Source organism: Poecilia reticulata, linkage group LG15, assembly GCF_000633615.1.
Source record: "Poecilia reticulata strain Guanapo linkage group LG15, Guppy_female_1.0+MT, whole genome shotgun sequence".
Taxonomy (NCBI): domain Eukaryota; kingdom Metazoa; phylum Chordata; class Actinopteri; order Cyprinodontiformes; family Poeciliidae; genus Poecilia; species Poecilia reticulata.
In genome coordinates, this window is record NC_024345.1 from 27,720,653 (window position 1) to 27,747,577 (window position 26,925).

Genomic DNA, 26,925 nt, shown 5'->3' on the forward strand with positions numbered 1-26,925 from the left:
TCAGTTTCTTCAAAGAGTTATTAAATGCCGTTGGCAGGAAAGATCTCCCTGCAACTGTCTGTTACAACAAATCTGAAGAAGCCTCTGACTGAAGATACCCTGTTTTCTTAGAACAGTCTCATGAAGAGGATGGCCAGGGTTGAACATAACTTTATTTATTTTATGAAGAATTCCTCTTTGCATAATCAAAGATGTTCAAAGATACAAAACTGTATCTTTGCACAAAGATGTATAAAGCTGTACGGTTGTATAATTGCAAATCTGTTTGCAGCCATTTCAGTTCCAGGTTGTGGCCAGCAGCAGCAGATTATTTAAATTTAAAGTGACAAGACGCCTTAAAAAAGCTCATAGGCAAAACTGACTAAAATCTCATTGTCTAAGAATGATTTTGTGCAAAAAATGTAATTTGTGTCGCCCACAAACCTAGAGCATAACAGGTCACCTTTAAGCATGTTTTCATTAGCAGCACCAAGAAGTGCAAATGTTTTATTTTGTTCTTGAAGTGGAAATCAAAATCAATATCAAAGAACTGCTGAGTTGCTCTTATGTTCACTGATGTATTCGGGTCCAGGAGGATTCGCTCACTAAATAATCAAACAGAACCTGCAGTGATTGTAATGCTGCTTCACTTGAATGCTTTATTTTAATTATTTTACAGTGGAAATGGTTAAAATCTGTGACTATATGTGGAAAATGACATTTAAAGTATAAACCTGCAGCAGAACCTCACAGAAAAGCCCATCAAGCTGAGACTTTTTCCCCTCTTCTTTGAAAATGCAGGAGTTTCTTATCATTTTTCATAGAAATGCAGTACTGCTCAGACAAGTATCTGCTGTGTGCTTCTGTTGGCTCAACAGAGGGAGTCAGGAGAGAGAGGAGAGAGTTCAATGTACGTTACAGAGGAAAGGGCGAGGCGGGAAGCATAGACCAACAACAAGATATCCATATCTACTGTAGGTACTGAACCACGATTCACTAACTCTACGTTTCTGTAATGATAAAGGCTTACGTTAGCGTTAGCAGCTTCCTGCTTGTTGCTCTGTTGTGTCTTTTTTCAGACAATAACAACAAAAGGAGACGGATCAGAGGAGGAACATTTGGAAAGACGGGGAACACACAGCTGCCGATCTTTCTTAATTTTCTTTTTTAAGTTGTTAAATCATTATTAGTAGCAACGTTGTGCGTACAGGAGAGTAAATCAGTCTGTTGCCCCACCACTTCACCGCATCCTCTGGACTCGGTCCGGGTTACTTCCACAGCTGAGTGCTGAGGGTTTGACCCGAAGCTGGCGCTGGAGAAGCGGACCAACCGGTCGCAGGCGCGGCGGCCGCCGGTCCTCCGCCACCCAAACCCATGCTGGACATTTGCTGTGATAGTAGGGAAAAAAACAAACAAAACACCAGAGGAAACTCAGTTTTTGTTACTCCTTAAGATCAAACACAGGTTCTAAAAACACCAACACCGTAAAGGTTGACTCCTTTTCCCTGTGGATGTGGACGAGGCTGGTGTGGGTCAAGCAAGAAATATCTCAATATGATGATATTAAAAACACCTTTTAGTCAACCTGTTGCTAACGTTATACATCATTAAGAATATAATAACTTCAATGAAGTTTGTTGTTAGTTGTGTTTACATTGAGCATAAAATTGTGTAATTTGACATATCGATAGAAATATGTAAATTTAAAAAAAAAATCTTTTTTTTTGCTAAAACATTTCAGGATGAGGTGTTTTCTTTTGCTGTATTGAAATTTGTTTATTTCATAAAACTGCAACGGAAACACGAGCCACATGATCAACAACTGGATGTTACTACTGGCGAAAACCACAAAGAAGACAACAGGAAGTAGGTGGAGGTTTTTTTAATGACTTAGACTTATTCACATGTGGTTTTAATTTGGTTTCTTATTTAATGGAAGCTCTGAAATTGCCATTTTTTTCCAACATTAAAAGAAAACAAAGATTTTCACACATTTGTAATGAAAATGCAGCTACTGTGACATATTTACTGAGGGTCATCGTCGTGTGAGTCGCTCAAAATGGCCGATGCGTACTCCCCATTCAACATCCACCTTTCATTCTGTCTTATCTATTATAAATGTTTCTCGCTGCAGCCGCACTTATCTGCTCACCTGAGCGCTGTAGGTATGTGTGTGTGTGTGTGTGTGTGTGTGTGTGTGTGTGTGTGTGTGTGTGTGTGTGCGTGTGTGTTCTCTGACATCCCCTGCACAAGTAGCACACACACGTATATCCTCACCTGCACACCTGTACATGTAGTTCTGTGAGAACTAGTTTGACAGCTATATGTGTTTCTGTGCTGCCTCATCACAAAGGTGAGGTTGGGAGAGAAAGCAACAAGAAAAGCATCTTATGGCAGAGCTGGTGTCAAAACGAAGCTTTTTTTGTACTCCGGTTTTCATTGGAAGCGTTATTTACCAGCAGCAGACTCTAGACTTGCTGAACATCTGGTCCAAAGTGGACTGAAAAGCTGCCAGGTAAACAATCTCATAGGAATGCCAGAGCTTCCTTATTTCTCTGAAGCTCTGTCTTTTTTTTTTCTTAACCGCTTCCACAGCTCTAACTAAACGTACAGCTCATTACAGCGGGCAACAAAGAGCTGCTGAAACCCAGTTTTTGTCAGCCTGTGTTGGGTTATCTTGCTTCCCCAGCTGCCAGCTCCGACAGTTCGCTTCCAGCTAATGGACGGAAACCGGCTCTTCATCCGAGGATCTGGTTTAAACCTTCACTTAATGCTGACAGTTCAACATTTCACTTCTAAATTATCATTACAAACATTAAACTATGAAATTATCACTGTCGCACGCGGCTATTACTGCCTTGATTAATGATTTTACTCACGTTTACAGTCTCCTACCTTAAGTTTTGTGTTATTGATTATGGAATATAAACTAATTTGAGTCAACTTTAAAATTTAAAGCACAATATTTAATATTTGGTTAAATGAGTCCTAGCTAAAGCCATAAACGACATTAGCCTGCGTTATTCAGTCCAAAACTAGTTTGAATTTGTTTGGGATCTTTGTTCTGTTGAAACAAGTTTCATTTACGGGTTATTATTTTATAGTACATTTGAGTAACTGTTACTTTCATTTATTGTTGATTTTGTAATTTGACATCTTGAAATTGGGCTTCTGTCTCTTTAAGAAGCCCCTGCTTTTTCCAACACTCTGCCTTCATCACATAATCACAACGTTTCTCTTTTATGCTGTTTATGACCGTTTTTATCGCCGTTGCACTGAGAAGTAGCTCCAATGATGAGCTCAGCAGTTCCAACAGGTGTTGCTAATTTTAGCTACCACTAGTCTAGAGGAGCTGAGTGGTGAAGGGGGAATCTGCAAATACTTGATACGCGTCTAAAAAGTCTATTAACTAAACTTTATTAATAGTTCAAGCACAAATTATACCTTAATATGTGTTAATACACAGAGTGGAAACTGTCTTAGCATCCAATCAGCAACAAGAAAAAATTATGTTGCTTCTGGATTTGCTGCTTTGCAAAAGCTAGCCAATAGCATGTCAGGTAGCTTTGCTTTGAGATATTTCAGCTTCACAAGCTGCATTTTCTTTTGTCCAATCTAAAAGTAGAAACAACACTGGAAGAACCCAGAAAGATAAACGAACAGATCAAACTAGCTGGCAAAGCAAAAACAGACTTTTATGGCTAAAGGGAAGCTCAAACATTTTAAGGATAATTGGTTACCATTCGTACAGTGACATGTAAACAGAGGTATGTTTTTTCTACCTCTGCATATCACAACATTTCTAATAAAAATATTTGTGATCAAATCTACCATAGTGTTTTCAAGATAAGGAGGTAAAAAGATTTACAGACTCTAGCAAGCAAATCACATATAGAAAAATTATTTGTCAATTAACTAAAATTAGACCAACTTTTCAACTGTGTACGTAAAGGTTAAAAACAGCAGATTAGAGCTGATGCGGAGGAGGAGGAGGAGTTGGTGAGGAGAATAAGTCTTGAGCTTTAGAGAAAAGGGAGGACAACACGACACAGGGCCATACATCACCTGCTAGGACAGGCATGGCCAAACTGTGACACCAGATTTATGAGATTTAAACTACTAAAACAGCAAAGGTGTGCTCTCTAGTCCACCAAAACACAGAGGGAAGCTGGATTAATGTCTTATGGGTTACCTGGCTCATGTTCCACTGTCCCTGCTGCTGCTGCTGCATGTTGTAGAGGTTCTGTCCTTGGCTGGCCGGCATCCCTCCCATGTAGCCGCCGTTCGGCAGCGTCACGCCGGACATCGGCGAACCGCCGCCCATCACAGCCGTGGTTGGGACGCTTCCTCCCATCGCTGGAGGGAAACCCGGTGGGTTGAACTGCATCTGAGGCTGGCCCAGGTATGATCCTGCAGGGCCAAAACGACAAACACAAAAGGAGCCGGAAAAGATCCAAGATTATTTAAGGTCACGGTAAAATTCAAACATTTTAAAACATTTTTAAGGTTAACTTATGTATGTATGTATGGATGGATGGTCTCATTCCTCTCATTCAGAATGAAGCATCATTAAACTCCCTTCATCTCCATTTCCGATCCTAATCATCTCCTATTCTTGTAGCTCAATAATCACTAATCAACATGGCCTCCACTCTGGATCTGCTGACTCCTCTCCTCCACTTCGCTCAAATCGAGTCCCAAACCGCCGCCGCGCTCGCTGCTTGTGCTGTGTGTACAGTAGGAGCGCCGCCCACGCAGCACAAACACAAACGCTGCTGACGCTTCACATCTAATAAGTATGAGATGAATCTGGAGACGCTCCGCTCTGGTCCTGCCGATGCTGCGCCGCGCCGCCGCTGAATGCAGCAGGGACTGGAGTTGGCAGCATTTCTGCACGCTGACCTTTCATCTGCCACCGTCCTCTCTCATTTGCAACACACATCACTCCTGGAGTGCAACAGTGTGCAGACATGCAGCACCTTTTCTTCACTCGCTGAGAAAGCTGCAAATCAAACACCACCTTCTTCAAATCTAACGGGACTGGTGTCAAACATTTGTGCTACGTTTGTGCAGCAACATTTTTTGTTTGTTAATTTTAAAGATATTAATAAATGTTTCCTGTTCCATTTCCAACTGACCAGTTCTTAATATCTTTAAAATCATAGCAGCACAAACAAAAAAATGTTGCTGCACAAATGTAGCACAAACGTTTGACACCAATTTTATCTGATTTGAAGAAGGTCATGAAAGGTCAACCAGCCCCTCTTCTTCATAGTTAACTCAACTATGTGTGGGCTGGTTTGTGCAGCAAAGTTTTTTGTTTGTACTGCTTTGTCTTTGAAGATATTCTTTAAAGCTTATAGGTCAAAAGGTCAACCAGCCCCCCCGCCCCCACTTTACGAAATCAAAATGACCTTAAAACTTTCATTCAAGTTAAACTTCAAACCCAAAGCAGCACAAACAAAATTGTTTTGCTGCTCAAAAGTAATCAAGTTGATTGACACAAACCAAGTCTACCGAAGGGAAAGCATCATATTAAAAAGGCACCAATAAATGTGATAAAAACGTATTTTTCTTAATATGCAATTTCTTTTCTCAACATATAAATGTCCTCAAATTAAACATTTTCATTGTAGCACAATGCTGCTGCCATGAAGGATGACACACCCACTAAAAAGCATTGAGGTTTCTGTGAGTTCACTAAAACTAAATAAAATCACAGCTTTAGGAGCTGCTGCTATGTTCATTAATTAACAGGAGCTTCATCTGCTGATCCCAGTTAGATGCACAAGGAGCTTTGTATGAAAACACACCCATATTTGGTATAAAGTAAGGCCTTATAGGTAGCTGCTCACAGATAAAGTGGGATTTGCTCCCGTCTGCAACAATAAACCCCTGCAGAGGTTGTGCAGCTTAGAGGCAAACATAACACCAAAAGGGTTCGTATTCCAACAACTTCCAATTGCAGTAAGAACCCGTAGTTTAACAGATCATACACCGAGCCCCAATAAATGCAGCCAGAGTTCAGAGGAAATGGTTATAAATCCCGTAAAACTCGATGCAAGTGCATAAAGTGTCTCTGCTGGAGCTTTGGGCTGCAGAGAGAAACAATAAAAGTCAGCTGGCTGAACCTGGATAACAACTGGTTATTAAAAATGGATGGCGGCTGATACCTGGTCCTGCAGCAGCCGGCTGCGGCTGGCTCTGCGGCTGACTGCCCACTGAGCTGCTGCCATACAGAGACAGGATGGAGTCCTTAGATAAAAGCTTCTTCTCCTCCACCTTTGTGGCAGTGGAGGAAGAGGAGGTGGAGGAAGAGGAAGTGGAGGGTTCCACCTGAGGAGGAGCTGCACTGGAGCCTGACTGAAAGAAACAACAAGACCACAGATAAAATGTTTAAATTCAGCAAAACATTGCAGATAAATATTTCTATAAATCTACAGTACATGCTGCTTCAATTTTACACTCTTAAAGGGCCAGTATCATGTATTTTCCAGGCATTTATAGCACAATCAGGTAACTATGCTAACTTAAGATATTATACAAATGCTATCTACGGCTCTGGAAAAAAAAGACACCTCTTAAAATGATCCGTTTTACTCTTTCGGTTTATGTTTGAGTAAAATGAACATTGTTCTTTTATTCTATGAACTACTGACATGTCTCCAAAACTCCAACCTAAAATGTAGTATTTATCAGCATCTACCTAAAAAGTGACTTTTAGGAATATTTAGAGGATTGTTTTAAGCAAATAATTCCTTAATATTGATGAAAAAGTACTAATTATTTCACTTTTAACAGGATATTTTTCCCACGTTAGAAGTTAAATGATCTGCCAATGAAACACAAACTTTTTCATAAATATTAAGGAATTATTTACTTAAAACAATCCTCTATATATTTCTGAGAAGTTCCTTTTAAGTTAGTTTGCTTTATTTCAAGTGTACGATGATATTTGCACGAAAAGCTGGACCAAAAATACTTAGTAAGATTTTTTGTGTTTTTGCAGTGAATGCAAAACAAAAAAATTCCCCAAACTATAACGTGTAATTGATTGTAAATGGCCTCTTAACTCCCCTCCTAGATTGATGTGTAGCAGCAGTTGCTTCTCCAAGATTGTTGCCGTTATTTTCCCAACATGAACTGCCAAAACAAACGGTGTTAATCGATCGGGATCGGTTAATTTAGTGTCTTCTTAGTTTAATCTTCCAGAGTGTACTTTCTTCTTCAACTTTGTGTCGACTCTGCTTTCCATACTTTGAGAGATCGTAATTTTTTCCTTATCTCAGCACATTCAGGCAGAGTTTCATGAATATTTATTAGCTGAATTTAACTTTTTCTGCTTCAGCGCTGATCCCAGGTGAGCTCAGGTAATAACGGATACACGGCGCCGTTTTGCTGCATAAAACCTGGGATATAAGTAAGGAAGCAGAGAAAAGATTGAAAAACAACGAAGAAAGAAACGGATGAGCAAAAAAGAAAAGAGGAGAGGCCTTGTCACAGCTAAGTGAGATGGATTACATTAATTAGGTTGCTGCAAATAGAGGCAGACATGAACTCAAACATGCACTGATTTAAAAATAAATAAATAAAATGATGCAGCTGAAAGTAGCCAAGGTGAGTTTGAGGAAACCTGAGTTATGGGACGTGGAATGGAGGAGGATTCATGAGTAACACCAGCAGAGACAGGTTGATAAACAGCTGCTCCTGCAACACACTCCCCGCTGAATAAACGCTCTGAAATCAGCGTTGCAAACATCCAAGAGTGTGTTGGCCTCTGCTGGTTAGCAGGCAGCGCTGTGCCGCTTCGTCTGGCCGTCCAATGACAGGAGGGAGGAGATAAAATGTAGAGCAAAAGGACAGGGGGAGGAACAGCAGAGAGAAATGTGGAGACAAACGATAAGTAAGAGAGAGTGATGAAGAGGAGGAAGACAAAAGGAAAGAAGAGTGAGAGGGAAGGGATGGTCCGCGCTGCATCACAGAGGTGAGTCAGGTGTTCAGAGGAAAGATGGAGCATCTATTAATAGCAGCAAGACATTAGCATGAATCCTGCTTGGAGGAGCAGAGAGATCCTCACCTGAACCGCTTATATCAAGAGAAGAAGAACAGGAGTGTTCGCAGAGATAATGGATATATTTAACAGCGCTGAGTGTAATTTCTGTTTCCCTTTCACACCCAGGTGAGAGACGGAGCAGAGGCTCATCGCTGCATCGCAATCTGAGTGAGAGGAAACGGCGTCCAGGTGAATTCAAGGCATTTCTGACAGAGCAGGTGATTCAAATTCAAAAATACTTTATTGATCCCACAGGGAAATTAAATGTTGTTGTAGCTCAATAATTCAGATTCTTCAAAGAGTTAGTGTAGACAAAATGATCTCCTGTAGCAGTCTGCATTCCAACAAACCTGAAGAAGCCTCTGACTGAAGATGCTCTGATTGGTCAAGACAGTTTCATGAAGATGATGGTGTTGATTTTATGAAGAATCGTTCTTTGGATAATCATCTCATGAACATGAACGAGTGGTAGTTTCTTTTTCTTAAAATGTTTTTAAGTCAAAAATCAACCATATATGATGTAATTGAAATAATGTAAAAAGTTTATTTTGTTGAAATTCAAAGAAAAAGGCAGCAGATCCATCAAATCCACAAACAGTGACTGAGTAAATTAAAGAAAATAATTAAAAATGCCTGATTGAATTACATTCATGACTAAAAGCAAATTTTACCAATCATTGTTGGTTTGGTTTCTAGCGAAAATATTTTTATACACTTGAAATTAGACAAAAATAACTGAATAGTAACTTTTCAGCAGGACAAAGGAGCTTGTTTTCATAAATGTTAATGAAAAAGACATTAGTTTGACTTATAGATGATCTAAAAAGACATTATAAACATAAATGGAACCACCTTTTTGTTACTAAACACAAAATGTGCTTAAATATTTTATCAATCAAATAAATGCAGTTTTTATCAGTTTACTGCTAAATTATATCAATCAGTCCCTCCAGTTTCTTGAGAATTATTGTGGAAATTCACAGAAAATTAACAAATCCCTGCACTTTTTTGCGCTAATAATTGGAAAGTTTATCATTTATTTAAGATTATTCTCAAATGTCAAAAACTTTACTTGTACTAAACAGCTGCCTCAGCCTTAATTGATGTCTGATTATAGTCCAGGATCCATTCAGCGAGTAATAAAAAGTCACATTTAACGTCATTAATAAGCACAAATATTTCAAAATTAATGCCACAAACACTTTGATTTTTATTGCAAAAAAATCACAAAAAGAATCATGAAATCATGGAGGGACTTAAAAGATGTTCAATAATATATAATATTAAGAATTAATTGATATTTTAGCAGTTTCTGAACAGGTTTTATCAATACATTCTGGCACCACCAGCCCTTTAAGAGCTTTCATGACCTTGATTTGACCCATAACAAAAATGAGTTTGACACCCCTGAATCAGTGTGAGCACCAATTACATCCAGACCGGACGACTCCAAAGCTGCTCACAACTAAACATCTGATTGCCAGACACTCCAGGAACTTTAGATCTTTTTTCAGAGAAAGAGCAGCAGAGCAATCAGACGATTTCTCGCCAAAGCCAACCAGGTGGCCGACGATGTAAGATGCTCTCACTTCTCTAAGCGACACTCGCAGCGCCACTCATCATCTCCGACTCTTCCAGAGAAGCGAACAGCATCATGCACTCCATCCACATAGTGTGTGATGCCTTGCAGGGCTCCTAGCAGCACAATGTGTAATAGAAAGCCTCTCCAACAAGGCTCCATTCTTCTCACCCTGTGTTTGTGCTGATGGCTGCAGCCGGTGAACTGAATTACTGCTCTGACAGCCTTTTCCTCACTGTCGCTATTCATAGACCTCTACAGCCAAACACACACACACACACCTTTCTTTCTTTCTTTCTCTCCACGTTTTCCCATCATGGCTTGAAAATACCCATACACTCCCCTCTGACAGGCCATCTGTGGCTTTAAAGCCACGCCACGTTCTGTGTAGATGTGTGCGCGCCGCAGATTTTGTGCTAATTTACTAAAAACAAAAGCAAAGCTTGCCTTGGAGAAGCTGAATTATGGCGTGCCAAAGAGGAACAGCAGGAAACAGAGACCAAAATAAATCAAAACAAGGGGAAAAGGATCAGGGACTCCAAGAAAGAGGAGAAAAAAAAAAATCAAGAAGCCGCTGATCACCACCAGTTCTCTGTTCTCTCTGCGGCTTTTACATCTATACATCATTCTTGTTGGGACTGAACATTAATGAGCAGGGCTTTAGACTGCAGCCAGAGCTGCCTGACAAGTTACCACTACTGACCCTTTGCACGTGACGTCACGCTCTCCAGGACTCCGCCCACTTCGCCATGACAGACGCCAAAACAACCAATAATAAAACCAATACGCTCCTTTAAAGCTAGCCTAAAAACAGACATCCGTTTGTCTTTCTGTATCTGTTGGATGTGTTAAATTGTGATTCAGTTGTAGTTTCAATAACCTAGAAATGTGCTGTACTTTAAAACCAATTACAAATACGCATAGAAATGACAAAAGTGCTAAACGTTGACATGTTCAAATGCAATTTATCATAAATAAATCCTCTACTATATCGTTCATTACTTGTTTTGTTCTCAGTTCATCATTTTATTACAAAATGTCTTCAACTTGTGTTCTTTATGGGTGAAATTTCTAGTGAAAGTAAAATAAAAAGTTTAAATCAATCATTAACATGAATGTTTGTTTAAATGAAAAGCTTTTTTATTTTTAAACTTGGTCGTAGCAAACAAACAAGTGGTAGCTTTTTTCTTAAGATGTTTTACTTTTTAAGTAAAACAAGTTAAAAAAAAATCAACCATAAAGTGAATCTTTTTTTTTTTTTATATATATATTTTAATGTAAAATGTTTTTGTGTGGAAATTTAAACAAAAAGGCAGGAGGTAGGAGAAGACAAACAGTGATGGAGTAAACAAAACATAAACAACTTATAATATAATCATTTCACATTAAAATAATATTAAATATGTCATTAAAATGCCTGAATGAACGACATTTATGACAACACACAAAATTTTCCTTCGTAATTTTGGTCAAGTTTCTTGTGAAAATATTTTAATAAATTTGAAATAAGACAAAACTTACTAGTAACTTTTCAGCAAGATATAGTAGCTTGTGTTCAGTAAATAATCCCTTAATATTAGTGAAAAAAATAAGACACTTTACTCCTGTTATAAGTGAAACTAGTACTGTTTTATTAATATTAAGGAATGATTTACTTTAAAAAAGCTTCTATATCTTAATGAAAAGTCACTTGTAAGTTAGTTTTGTCTTATTTCAAGTGTACAAAGATATTTGCACTAGAAACTAGCCCAACAATAACTGGTAAGATTTGTATTTTTGCAGTGCGAGATGAGGATAAACTTTACGTTAGAAGCCATTAAACACGTCAACAAGCAGCTGAAAATAAAAATTTCCTCTAAATGTTTTGGTTGCTTCTGTTCAACATGTTTGTGAGTTTGTTTGTTTGCAGAAGAGAGAGAGAGAGAGAGAGAGAGAGAGAGAGAGAGAGGAGGAGGAACGCTGGGGATAACACAAATCTGTCCACGTCTCCAAAGCTGTAATCACATTTTTTATAATTGACATGCACGCAGACGGAGAGGCGTTCCTCAGCGCCTGTTAATAGCTGCTGGAATCAGAGCGCTGCCAGCTACACGTTCCTTTAAATCCCCAGCTAATCAAACTGTATTGTTGTGATTAGCTGGGTGTGTGAAATGCTGCAGGGAATTATCCAGCTGCTGAATCCAACACTCAGCCCCCCTGCGTGCAGGTTTGTGTGTTCAAGGTGTAGAAACAGAACATGATTTCAAAGTCAACAAAGAATTAAGACGGCAATAAGTCACCGGTTCAATCACTTCTTCCGTCTGAGCAGAACCTATTAGTTTGTAAAAGTCATGGGTTGCTTACCAACAAACAGGGAACGCTAACCTTCACGCCAAGGCGGAAGCAATTACTGGCCCCCCACTCTGCCAGGCAACTTTGAGGTTTAAATGTTGCAGGAAATGTCAGTAAAGTGGAGAAGAAGAAGAAAGAGGAGGGAATTGATCTGTTTTAATAGAGAAGATGAATCGACAGTCTGATCTCTGTTTGTCTGGCAATGTTTGATGTTGTGAAAAAGGAACAAAATGTCATTTTGTGACTTTAGGTTATTATAGGTAAGTGTGTTCTTGTGTTAGAAATCTTTACCTGAAAGAAAAACCATTCATGTGTTGGGTTTCAGCAAAAATACAAAATGTTACCAAGGAATTTTGGTCTAGTTTGTTGTGAGAATACATTGAAAAAAAAAACAAAATTAACTTATAAGCAGCTTTTCAGCAAGACATGAGAGTTTGTTTTAAGTAATTAATTCCTAAATACTGATTTTAAAAATTAATAATCCCACTGGCAGATTATTTCTGGACAATAATTTGATCATGCCAGCTATTTTTTAGTTACACTTTACTTATTGTGCTTCCTTCAATTTTTATTTGCTATTGTGAGAACGTATTATTTGCATATTCAAAATACAGAAATAAAATTTAAAAATATATAAAAAGTAAGTTATAACAAGATATATACCCATGTCATAAGTGAAATAATCTAATCTAATTGTCTAAATGTAAACAAATTCAGAACAATTTACACCTTTTTTGTTCTCAAATGCCAGCAATCTTATAAAAAATTCCCAAAACAACCCAAATCATTTTGTAATACTTTTATTGTTGCATAATTCATCCATTCAAAAATTTTGGACAGATGAATTTGACAAAAAAAAAATGGACAAAAAATGTTAAATTAAAACAGAAGTAAGCACTGAATCCTGATTGTCGTTTACAGTTACTCCACAGTTTTCAGCCCCTTTGATTAATATTGTACTTTAAGGTTTTATGATTGTTTTGTTTCCTTCGGAGGTTACAGAGCCCCCTAGTGGTTCAATGCTTCAACATTCCTTAATCCAATAATATATTTACTTCTGTCTTTCTGCTACAATATAAGGTTTTGTAAGCTTTTTTATCTTTTTCTTTTGGAAAAACATATGTGCAAAGAATACATCCAGACTATTTGGAGTATTTATGAGTTATTTTCAAAAGGTAATATTGACATCTGATGGGTTTTTTTGTTGATAAAAGGCCATTTTCTCATTTTCACCAAAAGATATCACACAAACAAAATTGAAGAACTGGTTCAACCACCAAATAGCTAACACAGGAATTTTAAATTGACATTTTTTGTTGTCAAAGTGACTGTAAACAAAATAAACCCTGATGTATTAACGCAGAAACAAAAAGAAGAAGGAGGTTGACCTCATGACCTACTAGATAAATGATAAATAAAACGTGTTTCTTTTGGTTTATCTCTGCACGCTTCCTTGAAGGACGCTGGTCAAATTAATTCAAAGTAAAGGATTTTATGACAGTTCGCTTTGATGTCGATCCTCAGAGAGTATGTGTCGCCACGTAGCAGAAACATGGCCGCTTTGTGAATTCACTCCTCTGTGTGTGTGTGTGCGTGTGTGTGTGTGTGTGTGTGCGTGTGTGTGTGTGTGCGTGCGTGCGTGCGTGTGGACTCCCTCAGTGGCAGCCTGTCTGAGGTGATAAGCAGCTGATGAAAGTCACCGTGTGTGTGTGTGTGTGTGTGCGCGCGCCTTTGTTTGTAATACCTTGTGGGGACCATTTGCCTGATACATACGACGTTATGGGGACTCACTGCTCACTGGGACCGAAGCCTGGTCCCCACAAGGGGAAACGCTGTTTTTGGGTCAGGGGTTAGATTTAGGACTAAGGTGTGAATTGAGTATTGGTTAGTGTTAGGTATGTAATGCTTAAGGTTCAGGCTGTAGAAATAAATGAAAGTCAATGGAAAGTCCCCACAAAGATAGCTACGCAAACATCTCTGTGTGTGTGTTTGACTACCTGATCATGCTTTGTGTTGTTGGGGGGAAGCGGGTTGGACACCATCGGTCCGAACAGATCCAGCTCATTCCCGTCAGGACCCGTTTGATCAGAACCTTTTCCTTCTCCCTCTGGAGCGTCTGGAAGACAGGAAAACAGAATTTAAATCTGAGTTTCAGCTTTAAAATAAACAAAAACCCCTCAGAAGGTGGGATCCAAACACCTGGGCAAGCTGGAGAGAGAACTGATAAAAACTAATCTTCACTGAATCCCGACTGATTTAGTTTTAGACTTTGTGGAGAAGTAACTTCCCTCTTATTTTTGGATTTGTCGTAACTCTAAAGAAAATGTAGCTTTGGAAGCTAAAATGCTACTTGGTACCCTGGTGTCTGCAAAGCAGCCAATCCAGCAGTGGCTTTTGTTTTCTTCTGTGCTGATTGGCTGAACCCCTAATAGCAGAAATAATGAAGACTGTGAACGTTAGCTTCTGCCGTAGTGCTAAAACGGCTTCCTCTGTACGCATTAATCAATCAGATGGTTACAAAGAGTCAGGCTTTTTTCACCTGAAGGACATTTCCAAGAATAGAGGACTAAAGTCTCAGCAACATCTAGAGCAGTGGTTCTTAACCTGGGTTTGATCGAACCCCAGGGGTTCGGTGAGTCGGTCTCAGGGGTTCGGCGGAGCCTCTACCGCGGAGGTAAAGACACACTTGTGTAAAGTYGTGATGATGCGCCCCGCTTTGCCATCACTTGCTGCAGAGGATCACGTTACATTGCTTAGCCAATCAGAGCTGCGGAGGAGCAACGATTGAAGGAGCTCCACTCTCAGCATGGATTTGAACTTGTGTCTTTAATTACTTCAGCAAAGCTCACAGTTTTTACCAAATTCTGTAGTTTTCGGTGTACTTCTAAATCTGCTCCTTAGTCGCATCTTTACGGGGTTGGTACTGCCTCTAGTGGCGTGGGGGTGGTAACACAACTAATACAATTACATTACTAAATCAGAATACCACAAAGTCTTTATTATTTATTATTAATTTTTCATTCTCTTAAGAATGTAGAGCTAATTATCTAAACAAGACCTTAAGGTGGTTCCAGTTTCTCTCGATGGCCAACCTGTTGAAACTGTGGCAAATGTTAAATACCTTGGGTTGTTCCTGGACAGTCAGTTCAACTTTGCTGAAAACACTGACTATATTTTGAAGAACTGTTCTGAGAGACTCTACCTTTTAGGAAGACTTTGTGATCATGGGGTGACCTAACTATGTCTTGAATTTGGGGGGGGAAAAAAATCATATTTTATTTATCACTACAGAAGGGTTCATTGAGTGTGCATGTGAAACTGGTGGGTTCGGTACCTCAAAAAAGGTTAAGAACCACTGATCTAGAGTAACTCATCCATGCGCTTATCTTTAGTCGCATTGATTACAGCAACAGTGTCTTTACAGGTCTGCGTAAAAAAATCTATCGTATCCAGAACGCTGCAGCTGGAGTTCTGACTAAAACCAGGAAGATACAACACATCTGACCAGTTTTAAAGTCTTACACTGAGAGAATAGACTTCAAAATATTGTTAGTTTATAAATCACTGAATGGCTCAGCACTACAACACATTAAAGACCTACTGTTGTCATAGCAACCTTCCAGACCTCTCAGGTCTTCTGGTTCTGCTCTGCATTCACATAATTAGAACCAAACATGGAGAAGCACCATTCAGCTTCTATGCACCACAAATCTGGAACAAACATCCAGAAAGCTGCAAAACAACTGAAACACTGAGTTCCCTTAAATCAAGTCTAAAATCTCCTGTTTAGAGGCTCATTGAGCTAGTATTGGTCCATAAAAAGAAAATGTTAATATTATATGATTAAGAGGTCATGACGAACCCTAATGTAAGCATAAAAAACAAAAATTGACTCTAAATCAATCACAAAGCATTAAAATAAATCAGAACACAACCTGCTGGATTTGTGTTCTCTATTTTTTAGCTATGACCCGATGCTGTGCTCAGTCTGCTATGACTCTGGTGGATGAGCTCACGTCACTCATGGAGGGAAGGGAGAAATGCCTCCACAGGTTTTCTTAAAATCTGTCCGGTTCTTTTCCTCAAGGTGTTAGCCTCTGCTCTAACTGGGTCTGGATCCTCTCTGCCTTGCAGCTCATTGGCTGCTTCAATCATGTGGTCACCTGGGGGACACCTTTCAGGTAAGAAAACAGAAAAGAGAGAGAGATGGCGGTGTTGTTTCAGGCAGACCTCTTTGTACGTGGGAGTTTTTGATGAAGCTGATTGCTTGCAGGAACTTCCTGAAGGGCAGGAGTTGTCTTTGCCCAGGGGGCTGCAGGAGCAAGCCTTTGCCTCAAGCAGAGAAGTGGGGGAAAGGTTGGTGGAGGTTTGAGAAACATCCTCTTTTTACCACGCATGGTGATTTTTACGCTTTGAATGCACAACATCTCCTTTCTACATGTTCATTTCTTTAAATAACAATGGTCAGAAACATAAAATAAACCAAAGCACGCCGTTTCCACAGACCTGTCGCTATAAATCAGTTAATCACATGATAAATCAAAACAACCTCCATAATTTTCCAGTTAAATGATTTAACATTTTTCTCTTTTTATCACAAACTAGATGATAAAACTCTTCAGTTTGGTGTTTTAGTTTTAACCAACCATTTTTGAAGCACAATTTAAGAGTTGGGGAGTTAACTAGTTACATTTACTTAGGGAAATATTTTGATAAAATTTACTTTTTCCCCCACATATTTATATTTTCTGTTATGCAGACATACAAAAAAACCATGACAAAATAGATAAAAATTAAGAAACATACATTGCAATTTTATTTATTTTGTATATTTTAAATGTCTCCCAGTTCTAGTTTTAAAGGTTCATCATAATTCAAAGTGTATTGATCTAAACTTTAAATTATGAAAATTTGTTATTGTGACAGTAGTGTTTCTTATGAAAATATATTAAAATGTCTTTTAGAGAAAATACAACTATTCTGAAAGCAAAAAGGGTTTAAAGTTCTCTATAATTAAGCTTTAGAAAATAACTTTTTGGCTTTAATGTGTTTTCCACCTTTAGCTTTTGTTCTGTGGGTGTTATGTACAATCACATTTGGTAGTAAATGAACACGGTGAGTTTTAAATCTTAACTTTTGACTTAAATAAAATATGCAAAAACATTCATGTTGGATTCCAAAATTTTTTGTTTTGTACCTTTGTTGATAATTTGGTAAAAAATAAAAAATAAAAAAAAGACAGCAAGAAGTTAAAAGCTTTGTTAATAAAGTCTACATTGAAGAGTTCAAATGAAAATGAGTGGATTTTTGAAAAGATAACAGCTCCGCCGCACATCTTCAACTTAAACAGACGTTTTAATATGCAGACTAAAAAAGGAGCGCTGCACTGATAATTTCACTTTTTTCATTAATTCATCCATTATCTGATGTTAGAGGGAGGGGGTTTAAGTTGTTAATGTCTCTCGCTGGAAATGGAAAGTCTTTTGGTTTATTTTATAAAACCCAAGTCATAAATGTCTGAAGAAAAGTCTTTATTATTTAATCTTGACCAACCAAAGTCACATATAGTGGATGCATATTCAAACACTTTCATAAAGCACTTCTTTAACTAAACAACCCATGTTTTGCATTGTATTTGGATTTTTATTTTTCAAATACAAAAAGATACATACAGAGTTGTTCAAAGTGCGGTTCGGGGGCCATTTGTGGCTCCTGAACTGATGTTGTGTGGCAATTCATCAAGGATAAAAAATAGTCCTGCCAGCTCAGGTGGTTGTTGCATCTAGAATTTATTATTTTTTTAATTAATAAAAATAGTTACTTACAATGAAAAATGTTTGCCACAACACAAAATATTAATAAAAAAAAAACACTTATTATGCATTCTTGTTAAATTTATAATTTGACATCCTGTGGGTTTTACTCAAAAGCAGACTCTGTTCTGTTTTAAATTAACTTATTAAATTTAGCTAAACACAGAAAGAAAGACTAGAATCTCTATTTCTAATTTTTTTTCCAACCAAGTCCAAAAGAATTTGCAACTAGATGCCTTTTGAAAAGCAAATATGCAAAGCTTTTTTTTTCATTTTTTTTCATAGATTTTTGCATGCTTTATATTTGCCTTTCCTCCAAAATAAACTAGACCATTGGTATTTGTGGTGCTAGTAAATATTTAAGATTTGAAAATACTTTAATCCTCTTCTAAAAACGCTTATAGCTACCTACTTTAATAGTTCAAATACCAAATATGCTTTGATATGCACAGTGGAAACCATATTTGCACTTCCACTACTAGCTCTTTGGGAAACAGCCAACCAGCAGCGAGAAAAATGAGAGACGCTTCTGGATTGGCTGGTTTGAAAACAGCAGCCAATGACATGTCAAGTACCAGATATGTCAGCTTTCCAAGATGCCTTTCCCATCAAATGTTTTAGATATTTCAGCAGATTTGTAATAATTTTTTTTTCTTTTTTAACTACATATTTTTGGGCCTCACATCCTTTTAACTTGGCGATTTGTTTGGACATCCATGCTGTACTGTGTTGTGGATGAGATGGATTGTTGATGAAATTTGCTAACAATCTGCCATATCGTACTGCCTCAGTTGTCCTCAGGAGTGCAGTAGTTTTCCCAACTCTATAAATGTTTAAGTCTGTTGATGCTTCTGGCATCTTCCAGCCTCCAAGACAAGCATCGGTTTCCTTGCACACAGGATCTATAAAGATTACTGAAGACATTTAGCTAGAGGAAACTGTCATATAAAGAAGTGGGTCAGGATGATAAGGGCTAAACTATCTGTGTTAATAAATATGTTTTTAAAAAGTTGATAAAGATCTTAAAGAGATATAGTTTTATGTGCCCTGAGACCAACATTTATGGAGCCCCATAGGGGATATGGGAAAATATTTTTCTTTTGCGTTCCCTCGCAATAAATTACCAAACACTCCCTGGTCTACTTTGTATCCAGTCACAAAAATGTCAATTTAAAATTTTAAATATATAAATATATACACATTTAAAGAGCCTCAATGAAAATGTGTTTATATATTCTTAATTTTATGTATTCAATGCATGTTTATATCAGTTTGTGTAAGGTTGAGATGGAACAGCACATGAAAAATCAGTTCATGCGGCATAATTGAATACTGAAAGTTTTCTGCTATCATATAAGGTTTTCTTAAGGTTTTTCCACGTATTAATATCTAGTTTATGAGATATCTGAAGTTCAAAATCATCTTCTTTAGGACAAAAATGCACCACAAACCTACATGTGCAAAATGCAAAAGCAACAAACCAGGCCAAACATGAGCTTCCCATCTCTTTTCACCCCTTTAAGATATAAACAGAAACTTTCCATAAGAAGGAAAGAAAGGAAAAAATACATCCAACCTATTTGGATTATTTCTGAGTTATTTTCACAAAAGTCATTTGACAGTTTTGATAGTCTCTTTTTTGTGTTGGCAGTCTGAATAGTTACTAAAAGGCCGTTTTCATGTGCAGCTTCATCTCAACGTTACACAAACTGACAAACTTGCAGTGAATAAATCAAATAAAAAAATATATAAACACCTTTTCACTGAGGCTCTTTAAATGTTTATATACTTACAATTTTAAATTGTATACAAAATAGACTAGGGAGTATTTGCTTATTGCGAGGGAACGCAAAAGAAAAAAATTTCCCCATGTCCACTAGGGGGCTCTGTACTTTTACGAGGTAGCGCAAAAGAAGAAAAAAATCCTCCACGTCCCCTAGGGGGCACCGTAAAAATTAAACCAGCCATTTAAATTCACTCTTTTTCTACCAACACAAGCTACAACTAGAGCATGAAATGTAGTTATCAGATTCTGCCATGAAGGACATCTGGAGTCAGGAAAGGAGGTAAATCTCCTCTGGTCACCAAAACTTCTGTGTGGTGGTAAAACTGGACAAATCATATTTTATGTTGGTTTATTAAAACTAAGAATCCTTTCTGCATTATTTTACTGCATGATGAGTTGGTTATGAAATGTGGTAAAAGTGAATGATTAGTGAAGTCTACTGCACTAAAAGAGCAGAAACATGAAAATAGAAAGCTGAAGCAAGCTCTGAAAAATATGCTTTGTTTAAAAGAAGGTTCTCTGGAGTCTATGGGGGGGATACCAGTGTGTTCTTCCTTTCCTGCCGACTGGTATTAAGAAGTCGAGACTGTGCCCAGGACACATTAATCACCCCGAGCTTCCAACAGAAGGCTGTGCTGCTGACAAAAAGCTGGCTGGGTGAGCAGATTTATGCTGAAGAAAGACAAATTATTATCCTTCTACTTGCATCCCCAGCAGCAGCAGAAATTCTCCAGGCTGGGTTTTGCTTTTGCAGCTTTCAACAGTTGAGTGAGGGTGAGCCTGAGCCGACTGTAGCATTAGATTCCTGTTGGGTAAAAGTGTTTCTCTCAATTATTGTTGCCTTCTTTTCTAAAGCTGCTGTCAAACTGTTGCTTATTATGCCATGATTGCTGGTGTGTTGGAGCGCTGGTATGGGTCTACCATAAATCTATCTTTACGTGAGGAAATTAGGTGCACTTAGTGGTGCATTAGGTCCCGTCACATCTTTACAGATAGAATATATTGCCAAAAGTATTCGCTCACCTGCCTTGACTCGCATATGAGCTTAAGTGGCATCCCATCCCTGATCCATGGCCTGATCCATGGGGTTCGATATGAAGTTGGTCCACCTTTTGCAGCTACAACAGCTTCAACTCTTCTGGGAATGCTGTCCACCAGAATTAGGAGTATTTATGGCGATTTTTGACCATTCTTCCAGAAGCGCTTTTTTGAAGTCATACACTGATGTTGGACGAGAAGGCCTGGCTCTCGGTCTTCACTCCAATTCATCCCAAAGGTGTTCCATCGGGTTTAGATCAGGACTCTGTGCAGTTCATCTACACTAGACTCTGCCATCCATGTCTTTCTGGACTTTGGCTTTGTGCTCTGGTGCACCGTCATATTGGAAGAGGAAGGGGCCAGATCCAAACTGTTCCCACAAAGTTAGGAGCATGGAATTGTCCAAAATGTCTTGGTATGCTGAAGCATTCAGAGTTCCTTTAGCCCAGCTCCTGAAAAAGAACCCCACACCATAATCTCTCCTCCACCAAACTTTACACTTGGCACATTGCAATCAGACAATAACATTCTTCTGACAACCGCCAAACCCAGACTCGTCCATCCGATTTCCATCAGGGAGAAGTGATTCGGCACTTTGGCGTGTTGTACCCCACTGCATCCGGCGCTTTGCATTGCACTTGGTAATGTTTGGCTTGGATGCAGCTGCTCCATGAAGCTCTCTGCAGTCTGTTCTTGAGCTAATCTGAAAACCATATGAAGCTTGGAGGTCTGTAGTGATTGGCTCTGCAGAAAGTTGGCGACCTCATTGCTCTATGAACTTCAGCATCGGTTGACCCCGCTCCGTCAGTTTGCGTGGCCAAATTGTTTTCGTCCTCAAACGCTTTCATTTTCTTATAATACAGCTGACAGTTGACTGAGCTCCAGAGATTGGCCCATTCTTTCACAAATGTTGGTGAAAACAGTCTGCATGCCTAGCTGCTTCATTCTACACACCGGTGGCCACGGAAGTGATTGGAAAACCTGATTCCAACAATTTGGATGAGTGAGAAAATACTTTTGGTAATATAGTGCAAACATAAGGGGATTAAAGGTATATGGTGCGTTCATACCAAACGAGTTTGGAGCATCTCGTTTACATTCAAAGTCTATTAGGAGGCGCGTCAAGGGTCGTTGGCGTTTTGAGTTTCTAGCGTTTTGAGTTTCTAGCGTGGCACGATTTGAACCGTTTGGTTGAACCGTTTGGAGAATTTTGAGCGTTTGATGCATCGAGTGCGTCCAACACGTCAGACACTTCACACCAAAATGCACACGTGTCAAATTTGAAGCGTTAGACGGGTTTAGTGTGAACGCACCAAAAGAATTCACACTGCAAATACACCAAATTTTACCAAGTAAATTTGGTCCAGTTTCAAGAGAAAATATCTTAATATGCTTGAAATAAGACAAAATAACCTAAAAGTAACTGTAACAAGATACAAACTTATTTTGTATCTTGTTACAGTTGCTTGTTTTAAGCAAATAAACTACTAGCTTAGTTGGCAGATCAATTGACTTATAGCATGGGAAAGTGAAATAACACCTTGTTCAATCTATGCAACAAAAGATTTGTGGAAGTTTTAAAGTAGAAAAAGGGGTTTAATTCAGTACGTTGGGATGCTTGTACTGCAGACTTATTGGCATGTTCGAAACATTTATGGCAGTCTAGCTTTGGCAACTTGTGTGGGAAGGTAAAGTGTTATTCGCTGAAAGCAGCATCTTCCTACACCACCGAGATGTAAGGCAGAAACACAATAGAGGAGCTGTTATAGACTCTGGAGACTGTTGTGTTTAAAAGGTCAGCAGTTTCCATCAGTTCTCACTGAAATATCCTGAAACATGTTAATTCTTCTTTACAGTAATCCCAGAACTCCTGACCTTTACAAAGAGAATATTAGGGGTCACACTGCTGCTGACTGTATTAATAGCAAAGAGTGATAATAAAGACTTTGATTGTATAAAAAGGAATAGTTTAACATAAATTCATCCATAGTAAAATTCAATCTAAACATTCAAGCGTTCTTATATTTAATGGCTTCATCAGGATGGTCATCGTCCAAAACAGAAACTGGAGGAGAACTGGAGTAAGAATGCTCCCTGGGGTAAATTTGGGCCCTGTTTTTACTCTCATGGCAGCACTGCTGCACCAACTGAAACACAAAGCAACCTGATCTGAGAGAGCGCAGGGTTTACTGAAAACAAAGGAGTAGCATTACCTGAGAGATGGAGCTACAGAGGGATTGATGAAGGAGATGCTGAAGGCACACTGCCGTGTATTTGACTTATTGATTATGTGTGAAATCTCATCCACCCAGTGTGGCTGGAAGAGGTGTAGTGTTGGTTATTTATAGCAATCTCTCTCCTCCATGCTGCGGTTGGGAATTTTTGATCAATGCCGTGTCCACGGGGCTCTGGCTCCTCTGCCAGCACCTCATCCGCTCAGCTCGCTCCGGCACAGTGCAGCTCCGTAAAGGAGAACAACTGCATATTAGAAATTCATGAAGAAGAAACCTTGAAGCAACCCGGCCTGTCTTGTCTGCGCCGCTGCCGTTTAGATTTAGGTCAACAAGCGCAGAGAACAATGCTACAGTAGTTAACCGGCGAACCCACATTCAGTGTCGTCAAAATGTCACAGGTTTGAATCTAGTTCGCGACATCCGTTTAATTTTGCGCCACAGCTATTCTGATGTCATGTTCATCAATAAAACTCAAATACCACAGAGACAATGACTTACAATGACTTTGTGACAGGTAGGCACAGTTAATGGGCATTTCATTTAATATAAATACGTATGACTTTCAAATAGAATACCCAGAACAACCGTAGAAATAACATGTAGAAAATGCTGAGTAATTATCTATAAATGTTAGCTCATATGTTGCAGAAATCTCAGGATCTAATGTTTAAAATCTCTATAGTTTATTTCTTTAAATGCAAAACCAAACCAAGAGTTCATACTATTACAGTTACTATTAGTAAAATGTATTAAAACTACTTCTACACCTTTTCCCCCCACAAAAAAGTTACTGAAGTAAATGTAACCACTACTACCAACCTCTGCAGACAGATAACAAAACTATCTTATTAGCTAGCTAACATTTTCTGAATCCAACAGCATTACTCCACTTACTCGGTTTGTTTAGAAAAAACTGCACAAAGATTTTTTCCTTTCATTGGTTTTGTGCCATGATTCTAATACCGACATGCAGCTCTGCACAACAACATGTCTGTCACTAACCCACTGGCGCTAGCATCTTAACGCATATGTTGCGTTGAAAAGTGGCTTGGAAAAATTGTTCTGGTTCGTCCGTAAAGCTACTCTTACATTAAGTATCACCTATAGAACAGCAACCTGCGCCGCAGTTCGCTCTGAACCAGCCACCAGGCAGCAGCTCCGGCAGAAGAAAGGCTGCCGCACGCCAGGCAATCGCGCCGGTTAATTTAAGCATGCTTACTGATCCCACAAAAACCGATAAAAACCCAGACACCATCATAACTCCATGAAATACCCCATATCACCCAGACCGAACTTGAAAATTGGACGTTATGCTGCCAACGCTTAGCTTTCGTCAACAACTAATAGGAGGAAGTGTGCAACGCAAATAATCACCCGGCCAGAACACGGTGCGCTAAATATTAAAACAAAACTTCCAGGCATACATTTTTCTTCAAGGAATTTTAATAATCGAGGTACTTGAATCATTCGAGGAATCGTTACAGCCCTACTTTTAACATTTAACACGAAAACAAGGTGGACAGCCCTACTACTGGGCTTTGCATGTTTTCTGTTGGAAACCCTGAATACCATTAAAATCGCAGCATGCAGGTGATAGAAAACCTTCTGTTCACACTTCAAACTGACAAGTGAAAATGGTCAAACAGTCCCGAAAAGTTGGTGCGTCACCATGAGGAAGTGTGTTTTAATTAACTCCTAGAGGACAAATCATTTTCATAACAGACAATAAGATTAATTTATCTCTTACTGCAGGAGCATAATCACGCTAATGCCTTTATACAGTGGGGGGGAGGAACTCTCACGTCGAGAGATAAAATTATTACACATCCACTGTTAATACTTTGCACTCATGTTTAGTCGTCTCCTTGAGCATCTCACAAGGTTGTAGAATAAAGAAAGGGGGATCTTTGACTGTTCTTTGGACACAAATGCAAGTCAAATATATATTGTCCTTGTAAATCAGATACAGTAGTCATGAATTGAGTTTTGTGACCTTGTAAAATAAAATGGCTGAGAATTTGTGCTTCTTAGACGTGTAGATAAGAATGTGTGTCTAAAAGAATCCAATATATATATATATATATATATATATATATATATATATATATATATATATATTTTGTGAGTCTAAATCTGAATGCATAGTTGTAGTTAAATGTTGCCACTTTGAAAACAAAAATCTCTGAGAATGTCATTTCTGTATCTACAGATAGTTTAAGAGTCTATAAAAAGATTCATACTTGTTAAAAATAATATAGCATTATTTATTAAAAGTGCAGTATGTAACTTTTATAAAACATGTCATGACAGTTTGTTATGAGACAAATCTGTGAAAAGATCGATCTCCTACTCCCTGAGGAGAAACCACGCCCCCGTCCCTCTGCTGGAGAGCAAAAAGCTGCTGGCTAACGATGACTAGCATTGGCTTTAGCTGTTAAGCTGTCAATATAAAGTGCTAAATCATAAATGTACGCCTGACATATAAAAGAAAAAGGAAAGCAACGCTCTACTACGACTTATCAACACAACAACAAATAGATATTGTCGGTAAAACGTTTTAAGAACAAAAATAGTGAGGGAGAATTCAGTTATGCTGGCTTGACTTTGATAACCTTAACATGTAGATGTGCTGTGGAAATCATTCTTTCATTTCAGTTACAAAATAAAAAAAAAGGTGACCTACACGCCAACTCTGACATCATCAGTAGAGCAGGTGTTTAAATTAGCTAATCAAAAACTGCAGTGTTAGCTTAGCTAATAGCAGTGGTAGCTAATCAACTTCCAGTGTTAGCTTAACTAATAGCAGTGCAGTGATAGCTAATGTACCTTAGTGATCACTTATATTACTAATCTAAAAATAAACATGAAGAGTAAAAACATAAAACTGTAATAAGTTGAATGTTTATTGGTGTTGAATCCTGATATGTTAGCGACGTTGTTGTCAGTTGCTATGTCAACGAGTCTACGTGTAGTGTAGCTCACACAGAACTTGAAAAAGAGTGGTTTTGAGTTACTCTAACAATTTTTCCAAGTTATTTTCTCTTTCCTGTGGCGCATTAGACTAAATTAATAATTCCTACATCTCCAGGTTTCACTTAGCCAACAAAATAATCGTCTTTTTGTCCTCCATCATTGTGCGTATGTGCGAAATTTCCAGGTGTATACAATAACATGCAAGGGGTCCATAGCGATCAAGAAATGCACCGCTCCCAAAAAAAAACAACTAATCAGGGCCTAGAGGCGGGGCTTAGTGCTGTTATTCGCAGCTATGCTAACTAGCCTGAGCATTCAGAACAAGCTCTGCTATCACGAAGCAGCAGAGAGCAAAGGCGACAGGGAGAAGGTGATGAGTGGCACCACGATACTGTGATTGACAAGTCTAAGACCCGCCTCCTGGATCTGAGTGGTTGTTCTAGGTCGCACTGGGACTATCTGTCTCATACCATAATGCCACGATATAGTGACACTTTAAACAAATTATGTAAAACATTTTTTTTTTATAAAAGTTACAATACTGCAGCTTTAAGGTGGATTTTTTCCATCTAGTGAGAAAATGAGATGAAGATAAGGTGAGGGGGTTGAAGTCAACCCGCCTCTGTTACCCTAAAGACAGAGGCGGAAGTCATGCATGGATCGGGTGACTTGGTACTGAAGACTGAAGGTGTGGTGCAGAATTTAATAGTCTAATTAAAACCCAGAAATCACATCCAATCAGAAGAATAAGAGAATATTTAAATTTGACAACAGGATCACTATCCACTGTTCGCTATTTTTGTTCTGAAGAGGAAAGACTTATGATTTTATCTGGATGCCAGCTTGTTTTCATCGAGTTCACTCTGAATTTATGAGAAAACTCACAGGTGGCTCGTCTTTTAGGGGTTCAGACAGAAATGTCTTTTGAAAGAGAATTTGAATTACAACCTAGAGGCTCTGATCAAGTTACAGTTAGAGCCAGAAATATTTGGACAGTGACACAATTTTCGCAAGTTGGGCTCTGCATGCCACCGCATTAGATTTGAAATGAAACCTCTACAACAGAATTCAAGTGCAGATTGTAACGTTTAATTTAAAGGGTTGAACAAAAATATCTGATAGAAAATGTAGGAATTGTA

General features: G+C 38.5%; 1 protein-coding gene across 1 annotated transcript in view; it reads right to left on the minus strand.

The window, feature by feature from the left end:
* Nucleotides 1-612: 612 nt before the first annotated feature.
* Nucleotides 613-26,925, minus strand: part of LOC103477312 (stromal membrane-associated protein 1) — a 79,029-nt gene continuing 52,716 nt past the window's right edge. The window contains exons 8-11 of the mRNA XM_008430360.2: nucleotides 13,940-14,058; nucleotides 6,153-6,342; nucleotides 4,172-4,389; nucleotides 613-1,367 (exon numbers count right to left, since the gene is read on the minus strand). Coding sequence (XP_008428582.1) covers nucleotides 1,248-1,367; nucleotides 4,172-4,389; nucleotides 6,153-6,342; nucleotides 13,940-14,058 — 647 coding nt within the window. The 3' untranslated portion in view covers nucleotides 613-1,247. The remainder of the gene's footprint in view (nucleotides 1,368-4,171; nucleotides 4,390-6,152; nucleotides 6,343-13,939; nucleotides 14,059-26,925) is intronic.